General features: G+C 38.5%; 1 protein-coding gene across 1 annotated transcript; it reads left to right on the forward strand.

Moving 5' to 3' along the window:
* Window positions 1-1,165: 1,165 nt before the first annotated feature.
* On the forward strand, window positions 1,166-5,137 carry LOC101310545 (vicianin hydrolase-like). Its single transcript, XM_004306453.1, has 13 exons — window positions 1,166-1,325; window positions 1,470-1,539; window positions 1,904-1,962; window positions 2,719-2,794; window positions 2,880-2,957; window positions 3,102-3,189; window positions 3,303-3,555; window positions 3,661-3,779; window positions 3,875-4,089; window positions 4,195-4,226; window positions 4,333-4,435; window positions 4,541-4,649; window positions 4,752-5,137. Exons 1-13 carry the CDS (start codon window positions 1,170-1,172, stop codon window positions 4,918-4,920), a joined length of 1,527 nt encoding a protein of 508 aa, XP_004306501.1. The 5' UTR covers window positions 1,166-1,169; the 3' UTR covers window positions 4,921-5,137.
* The last annotated feature ends 4,740 nt before the right edge of the window (window positions 5,138-9,877 follow it).

The raw sequence follows: 9,877 nt of genomic DNA on the forward strand, positions 1-9,877 counted from the left end.
TAGTAAATGCATAGTAAATGAAGAGAGAGGAAGTTACCATTTGTAGGTGAGAAGTATCTGAAACCTTTCAACTTCTTCGATGTGAGATTGATGTCCAATTTAGGTTCTGTTGGACGGTATTGGTGGTGCGCGTGCGGGTGTGTCCTAACACCAATTGCCGAGCGGTTAACGACATGTTGAATCTGTTGTTGCTGGCTTGCTACTAGCGGCCTTAGTTTAGGCGAGTTTGGCGGTTATGCCTAGCCTAAGTGCTGCTGAAGCGTGCTGATTAGGCATATGTGCCTACATAGGGCTCAAGGGGATTAGTACATCTTTCATTTCAGAGAGGATGCGGAGCGCAGAAAACTGTTGGAGGGTAGTTTATGGTTTTATGGGAAAATTAAGATCAAGAGTTTCAATTAAGTTCAAATCATCAAGATAGATCGCAACGATTATAAATCCAGAACTTATTCTTTTTATAAATATGCGTTGGTATATTTATCACTTATATGTCCCTTCCTAATCAAGTATTCACTTAGACGATTATACCACATCCATTTATATTGTTTTTATCCATATAATGAGTGTTTTAAGCTTATCAAGAACGCACTCCATGTCTAAAGTCACTTGAGTCAGGTAACTGAAAACCATATGGCACGTTCATATAAATCTCTAAATCTAAATCCCCATAGAGATATATTGTAACTACATCCATAAGTTGAATGTCAAGATTTTTAGAAACTACCAAATTGAGAAAGCTAGTAGCGGAATGTAATAACGTTCATTAGGGGAGAATATGTCTACTCGTAGTCAATCCCATGTCAGCAATAACGTCCAAATTGGACGGAATCTTAACAAATGGGAACAGATGAGCTGATGAAAATTATAAAATTCATGGGGTAAATTTAAAATTGAGAGAACATAGACTGAAATGATGTTACTCCTAAACCTCAAGAAGGTAAACTGATTTTAATCATTTAAAAAAATATTAAATTACTTTGTAATGGCCCACAAGAGTAAGAGGGTAAGTCGTGATGCTAAAATATTTTTGAAATTACAGCTAGTTTCGCAAAAAAGAAAAAGAAAAAAAAAGTTAGATTAATCTAGTTTAACAATTACCATATCTAAATGGAAGATGCTCGAACTCTATAAATAGGCATGCAATAAATTAGGTAAAAGCACACACAGATATGGCATTCGGATATACTGTGTTATTGTCCTTGCTGCTAGCTTTGGCTGCAGCTTCTAGCTTCTCCGTTGGCACTTCCCATGCCTACTATATCCCTTTTAACCGAAGCAGCTTTCCGAGTGATTTCCTTTTTGGTGCTGGTTCAGCTGCTTATCAGGTATCCCTCCCTATATTATCTATCTACGTACGTACGTATGTGTGTTCGTATCCGTATATATTCAAAGTGTAGGTACTGATCGATCATCGATGGTATATATGCTCTTTTAATTGTTGTTTCTTCAACCCATTATCGCTGCATCAGTCAGAAGGAGCAGCATTTCTCGATGGTAGGGGAGCTAGTATCTGGGATACCTTCGTTAGGAAACATCCAGGTCTCTCTCTCTCTCTCTCTCTCTCTCTCTCTCTCTCTCATCCAGCATTTCTACGTACGTATATGTAAGGACTTAATTATTTGTGACTTCGACAACAATGTTAGAAGCACTAGAGGGAACAAGAAACTCAGAATCAAGTACTGTACCAAACGATGGTTACATATTATTTTTCTAACTTTCATATTTTAACGCAAAAAGATCAAGTCAAAATTGTTGAGCTTGATTCTATAATTTCTACGATAATTACGTCTGATAGACAATATGAATTGATTAGTAGTTAATATTTTATGTATCATGCATGCTAGAATATAGAAACTTCTTATATATATGACGTATACTGAGAAATGTTATTGTGGGATGACAGAAAAGATATCGGATCATAGCACCGGAGACGTAGCTAATGACTTTTATCACCGCTATAAGGTAAAAAAATTATGAAGCTAGCATTGTTTCTTATTAACTTGTCAAGGACAACGAAATGAGTTATTACAGCTTATTCACCGGTGAGCTGTGACATGTTTTTAAGTTATAATTCCAACATTGTAAAAATCATGAGTTTGATTCCCAAACATTTATAAGGGTGGGAAAAAAAACTACTTATTCATTTTGTTTTCAAAACTCTTACTATATATCCTTTGGGAAATCACACACGCTGAAATCACTAATGTAGCCACACTAAGACCAAGCCCAAACCTTTTGAAGATCTATGGTCAATTACACCACTATTGTAGGACTATTGTAGGACTAAATGATCCTCTGGTCAAAACTTTTACTATAATTGTAATGATCTGGCCATATTTTTATGTCATAATATGTCACGTAATAATGATTAGTTTGATATTTTGGACTATATAATCTCCTTTCTCGTTGCATCTTGTCATATTCATCACCATAATCGATTAGTTATTAACTAATCATTTTACATGCATGTAAACTTTCAATATATAATCATTAATTTACATGTACATAAATGAAACTAGACATCAACAAAAACTATACATCATTTACATTTACATTTAATTAACACATAATTTTGACAGACAATTTAAAATTTTATATATCTTTTTTCGTATTTTATATCTCGGCCTCTCTAGACTTACAGTTTTGGTTCCACCTGCTGAAATGTTAAATAGTTCTATCAGATATGTATGATGACTTGTTAATGAATTAATGTGACAGGAGGATATAAAATTGATGAAGAAAATTGGGTTGGACACCTTCAGAATGTCAATTTCATGGACCAGAGTACTTCCCAGTAAGAAACATTAAAATTACTCAACAGTTTTTAATCATTGGAGATTGTATGTTTGACATGTTCGACTCTATCTTGTGCTTCTCAGAGGGAAAACTTGGCGGAGGAGTGAATCCACTTGGTGTCAAGTTCTACAACAATGTTTTCAACGAGCTCTTGGCCAATGGTTAACATCTTAATTTTATAGCTCTATCTCCAAGTTTCTTTATGATTTAAATTTCATTTCCATATAATATCGTTTCAACTCACTTTTACGGGATTAGCATCTCCAACAGTATAAGTTAAACTTTAATGCTCCATTATTCTGCAGGTATCAAGCCCTTCGTGACTTTGCTCCATTATGATCCTCCCCAAGCACTTGAAGATCTGTATGGCGGGTTCTTAAGCCCTAATATAATGTAAGCCAACGAACGTGTTATTAATTTAGTTTCAAATGTTTGAACAGTATTAAAACTAATGGCAAGTTGGGAACAATGTGATCATTAATTTATGCACTGCATATTTTGGACAGAAATGATTATGGAGATTATGTGGATTTCTGCTTCAAGACATTTGGTGATCGAGTGAAGCACTGGGTCACAATGAATGAACCTAATGGATTTGCTATTAGTGGCTACGGCGGCGGAACCTTTGCACCGGGGCGGTGTTCTAACTACGAGGGAAATTGCACTTCCGGTAACTCAGCGACTGAATCCTACACTGTGGCACACCATTTGCTTCTCGCTCATTCAGCTGCTGTCAAAATATACAAGGACAAATATCAAGTACAGTAACCCTGCATTCGTTACGATGAAATGATCGATGAATACGTAAATGTAGATATATACTTGAATTAATGAACTCATGATGTGAATGTATGTGAGCTGCAGGCCTCCCAAAAGGGACAGATCGGGATCACAGTAGTGACTCACTGGTGGAAACCAAAGTACCCAGCACAACTGGCAAGCCGCACGGCCACCCTTAGATCACTTGATTTCATGTTTGGATGGTGAGCACGTAGTATGTATGATTTTCTTTAACAATATATGCCAATTTCTACTAATAAACTGGATAACTAAAATTGATCGATACATAAAACTCCAGGTTCGCCAATCCCATAGTTCATGGGGATTATCCGGAGGTCATGCGATCTATGGTCGGGAATCGATTGCCGAAATTTACAGAAGCCGAATCGAAGCAGATAAAAGGATCCCTGGACTTTCTCGGGTTGAATTACTACACATCATATTACACAGAAGATGGACCAGCTTCATCCAACCATAGCTGGACTTCAGACAGACAAGTCACTGCTTCCACTAGTATGTATCCAGCTCCTTCTTTTTAACTGGATTCATTAATTCAACTGCGCAACTTCTTATACTCTTAACACTATTACTTACCATGTTATTTTGTTGTTGTCACAGCTGATAAAGCTGGGGTTCTTATTGGTGCAGCGGTATGTTATAGCTAATTCCCTCTATATAGTATTGCTAAAGTTAATTTGATTATTCATGCTAATACTAACATTTACAATTATGCTTCTGTAAACTGTTTACGTACAGACTGATTTGGATTGGCTATACGTTTATCCAAAGGGGATTCGAGATGTTCTTTTGTATATAAAGGAAAAGTACAACAATCCCAACATTTTCATAACTGAGAATGGTAAATTATCGACTCTAGCTCTTGCATATTTATTTTCCGTGACTAATTATCCGGCTAATATATTAGTTTCATGTATGTGTCGTATATATATGTTTAATTTTGTAGGATATGCATATGGATATAATGCCTCGACGCCTATTGAAGAAGCTCGTAAAGACAACCTGAGGATAAGATACCATCACGACCATCTATGGTATCTCTTGAAAGCTATTAAGTGAGTCGCGTACTCGTTCATCGGTTCATGTAATACATGATTTATAATTAGAGAGATCACACGTTAATAATTATTCGATTAATTGTTATTGATTGATTTCAGGGATGGAGTTCAAGTGAAGGGATACTACGCATGGTCGTTTTTTGATGACTTCGAATGGGATGCTGGTTACACAGTTGGGTTTGGCCTAACATTGGTTGATGTCAAGGATAATCTGAAAAGATACCTCAAGTATTCTGCCTATTGGTACAAGATGTTCCTCCTACACTGATATGCTGGTTTATGGATTGATCCATCACAAGCCTGCATCTCGATCTATGTACTCCAAATAAATTAAGCTGTTTCTGTTTTAATTAATTTCAGTCTTACCAATAATCTATGCATGTATTTCATCTATCTATATATCTACAAATTAGTCAACACGTATTTCAAATAGTTTCTATAACTCTCGTTAATAAGAATATATAAATCGGAGTAGATTCTACGCACCAAAGTGTATTTGTACTATTAATGTGCAAATCTTTAAATCGTCGTATGCTAAGATCCAATGAAGACTAGAGACCCTAAATTTCTTGATTTCATTTTCATTTTTGATCCGATCAAATTAAACGCCCATCATAAGAGTGTCTCGTATTCGACCCCAGGTCCTCACCTTTTGTCTTCTGTGTTAGAAACACCTAGGACTATTTTTTTGGGTTTCAGTTTTGTTAACGGTATTAGAATACATGCATGATAATGCGATGTGAATGACCGGATAAAAATATTGCATATTAGTTGCTCGGTTCACTCGCATCTTGGTGCGTAGAAGAATTTTCGTGAATAAACTAGGGTAATGACTTGTTCTAGTCCTTTTGGTTTTGTTAGTTTGCATTTTCTTTTTATACATCGTTTGAACTCTATGCATTTTTGTTGAATGCCGTAAATTGTGCATCATGAATGTTCAGTTTTCCTGTAGTGATGGTAGTTTCATTTAGGTTGATTTTGGGTCACCTGGCATGACTTATTTTATTGATTGCGCTTGCGGCAAGTCATGTTTGTAATTGCCATTCTTGTTTGGTATAAAAGACTTAACATCCATGATTCAAGAAAAATAATATATCCGGCTAGTTTTCTGTTTATATACTAAGCAAGTTTAATTATTTCATGGAATAAAAACTTAGAAAGGGTGTGGCTAAAACACTGTTGACAATAGAAATGATTTGTGACCAGCTGCTAACCAAGGTCAGTTGCAACTGTCACAGCCTATTCTCTATACTAAGAGCATCTTTACCAATACTAGCAGTTTTTGAGTTAAATTTTAGTCAAATTAACTAAAATGTCATTTTGGCTAGCGACATTAGAAATACGTCTGCATCAATGTTCTCTACTTTAGCTAGTATTAAATTAATGTTTTTTTATTTTTATTTTATTTTTTTATTTTTATTTTTTAACAAAGGACATTAGCGCCTATTTTTATTGTTCACAACTTGAGAGTAGATACAACAACATGAACACGATCCGCCCGCAAGGGCTATGTAAGAAGTGATCAATCCTGCAAAACTACCTAGTAGACACTAAGCAATCTTTATGCCGAAAAAAACCAAGGGGTGAAGCACTATGATCAATCAATATTGTCTTGGTAGCAACCAAATCAAGTAACCAACCACCAAGACACAAGCTAAGAGAAAGGTACAAGTCCTCAACCTATCATTATTAACTATTTTTGAGACCACCCTATGCAAAGGGGCAACCCCAGAGCATCAAAATAACCTAATTATAGACCGAAGCCAATGCCTAATTAATATTATTATTTAAATAAAGATTAAATAGTTTATATGTATTATATATCACAAAAAATATCTGAAAAGGAAGGCATTATAGAGAGCTTCATCTCGCTCTTTATATTTAGCTAGTGTGATAGTTAAAAGTCATAATATCTAAACTTTGACTAGTTTGCTATAGCTTCTAAAATACCAAAAAAACTAAAATAGAGAGTTTGATAAACATGCTCTAAAGCCATGAACAATATTTCCCAAATTGAAGTATGATTTTGTATCCCCATTTCTGTTAGTTTCAGCCACTGCCCCCACTATATGTTCCTAACTGAGTCATTGCCCCTATATATGTCTAGGATTAGGATCCTCTCCTTGGCTGATCCCGATCCTTGGTTGTCCTTGACTTCCAATCTCAACCGTCAATTGGAAATCCAATGGTGAAGAACATGTCCAACTTAGCAAAATGACAATAAATGATGCAAAAAATAAATGACATCAACAAAACCATGTTTTTTCTGGTTATCTCCTCTTTATCTTCTCCGTTCCACAAATTTTTTGTTCTAATGTTCCACCATTATCAAAGACTCAAGCAGACTTCCAGATTTGTTTCACCTCATGATCTCATTTATCAAACAAAAAGTTGTTTATATCCATCAATACCCAGCAAAGGAGGAGCCTCTCATCAGCTTCTTCATTCCTATTCTCATTTATCAAACAATGAATTGTTCATATCCAATAATACCCAGCAAATCATTTCTCTTTATTTATGCCCGGAATTTCAATTGCCTAGAAGGTTACCCCACTGAAATAGAACATTCATTGATTCCTCCATTGTGTTTCTCAGATTATCAAATGAAAGTAATCCCTTCTGTCCTTCAGCCTATGTAAGCATAAAATAGAAAACAGAAATGATCCATGTACCTCGATTTTGACATATACAGTTTTTGACATCTCCAGAATGAAGTTTGTGTAGAGATGAAAATCAGAAAGAACAAAGAACAGAAGATTGGAGAATACTAATTGATGAAGATGATGACGAGGTTATCGATATAGCTGTTTCGATTCAAATGAAATTGGACTCTCCTTGACACCATAGCTGACATGGTTAGTGGTGATCCGATTGAAATCTCCAGAAAAAGAATGAAAGAGATAACGAAGCCAAGAAGATGAGATAGAAACGAGGCGTCATGAAGTTTTTTTTTTGTTCAATATGTTAACGGAGGAGATGAGATAACAGAGCTGTTTGTATTGGAAATTGTCATTTAGATATTTAATGAATAAAAGTTGAGGTGGCTAAATTATAACCTTTGGATATCTAGTTAACGGACAAGATTGGAAGTCAAGGACAACCAAGGATAGGGATCAGCCAAGGAGAGGATCCTGATCCATATGTCTATGGGGAAATTATAAACTGATCCCGGAACACCATGTGGCATTTAGTCTCTTCTAATGCTATTGGTCCAAGTGTTCTTATCTTATTTCTGATTGGTCTATTTATTTACTTTTACATTTTTTTTCACCCCCTGCTGGTCCTCACACGAATTTCAGTTATATAATTGGCTAGGAACACCACATGGCAATGTGGTGTTTCGAGTACAGGAAATAATTACTCATGTCTATGTTCCACCACTTCATCTTTTGAGTTTGGTTTAGTTTTTTTGGTAGAACTGGAAACAAAGAAATGGTAAATAGCCTTCTTAGTTCCAGGGTTTATTAAAAAGAAAATAAGATTACAAGAGGAGGGGAGGGGAAATAACACCAAACCTCTTGTAGTCGGTTGTGTATAAAACAACCTCCCAAGCCCGTAAACCAGCGGGCATTCCACCAAAACCGAGGCCGCCTCGAGGTACCCGCCAATAAGTAGGGTGGGCCGGCCTTGACCTCGGAGACAGTATTGGGCTGGGAGTGGTTTCAAAAGGCATAAGGGAGCTGTGTGTGAAGTAGCAGCAAAGGCAGTTGTCCCACATCGTTTCTCAAGTAAAGAGAACCCACTCTGAGCCATAAATATGGGCCAGCCACTAGTTTGTCAGGTATAATAACTACCTTCAGTAATTGCTCTCTACCACAAGATACTAACTTAAGCTTTGGAGAAGGAAAGACCGGAAATCCTTGTTATTGCAGGTCAGCAAGAGGACAGCCAACCATCTGCCAGACACGCCATCAGTTTCTGCGAACCCATCAGGGATCGTACAGAAACATTTGGCGCCATCTGTGGGAAACTTTACAAAAAGCCAGTGTGACTCGATGACTGACTTAACCGAGCAGCAAGAGCAAGAGGCGGGACTGCAAGAGCAGAGGGAGGCGATATACGGAAGGACCCCAGAAAGAGCAAGGGGAAATTCAAGAATGGCGGGGAGAACCTCACGGGATGAAACACCAGAATATGTGCCGAGAGATCTCAACCCCCAAGAGGTAGCCGAGATGTTGGAGGATATGAGGACACAAATCGCCCGGCTAGAGCGGCAAAGTGTCCAAGATCGAATAGAAGCTTCCGGGAGGGAGCGTAGGTTGGAAAAGGAAAACGCAACTCTCGTAAATGCGCTAGCTCGAGGAGTTGAGCGCTAGGAGGCACTGGATCAGGTGGGAGAAACAGACCGAGCGGCGACGTCTCGCCAGACAGGCGCCCCGGTGGGAACAGGCCGCAGGACAGTGCACATAGGAACGAATTTGTTCCCGGACGAAATGAGGGATGAGGGACCGCCGCCCCTGCCCGAACCGATCCTAGAAATCCAAGTTAGGAGGCCGGGAGAGATGGAAGAAACCCTAAGAGCTATCCGGGATAGCGTGGCAAGTTTGGCAGACCGAATCTTGGACGCTGAGAGAAGAGGGGCACGGAACCAGCCCTGCGCGAGTTTCAAAGAAAGAGGGGGACCATTCACAAGAGTGATCACCCAGTCTGTCCGATCAAGCACAGCCAAGCCGTTGAAGCTTAGCTACAACGGGGTCCGAGATCCCTACCTATTCTTTGATAGCTTCAAGTCTCACACGAACGCTAAAGGATACTCGGACGCGATATGCTGCAATATGTTCCAGGAAACCTTAGCAGGGGAAGTGCTCAGTTGATTTTATGAGCTCTCGACGAACTCGATCGATTGCTTCCGGGATCTGGTGGACAGGTTTGTCAATAGGTTCATTCTACGGATGGACGAGCAGAATACCGCCCAACTGTTCAAAGTACAACAAGATAGAGGAGAGGGGTTGAAAGCTTTTGTGAACCGCTGGCAAGCGGCCACAGCTAGAGTCAGGACATTCGACATGAAGGTTGCCGAGGAGGCGTTCATTCAAGGACTGCTTCCCGGGAAGTTCATGTATGCAATAAAAATCGAAAATCCGCAAGGCTATGACGAGCTTATGGAAATGGCGGTCCGGCATGCCCAGGCAGACCATGACACTTATGGGGGGACCTCGGTCGGGAAAAGGAAGGTCGAAGGGAGAGGTTCCTCGGTGCAAGTGGTCTAGGAGGTCAGGGTTTGG

Source organism: Fragaria vesca, linkage group LG7 (assembly GCF_000184155.1).
Source record: "Fragaria vesca subsp. vesca linkage group LG7, FraVesHawaii_1.0, whole genome shotgun sequence".
Taxonomy (NCBI): Eukaryota; Viridiplantae; Streptophyta; class Magnoliopsida; order Rosales; family Rosaceae; genus Fragaria; species Fragaria vesca.

What these genes read in the sequence shown, in the direction of transcription:
- LOC101310545 (XM_004306453.1), top strand. Translation starts at nt 1,170, where the DNA reads ATGGCATTCGGATATACTGTGTTATTGTCCTTGCTGCTAGCTTTGGCT. An exon ending in CAACGAGCTCTTGGCCAATG is followed by an intron (nt 2,958 to 3,101) that starts GTTAACATCTTA and finishes ATTATTCTGCAG; the next exon opens with GTATCAAGCCCTTCGTGACT. An exon ending in TATACAAGGACAAATATCAA is followed by an intron (nt 3,556 to 3,660) that starts GTACAGTAACCC and finishes TGTGAGCTGCAG; the next exon opens with GCCTCCCAAAAGGGACAGAT.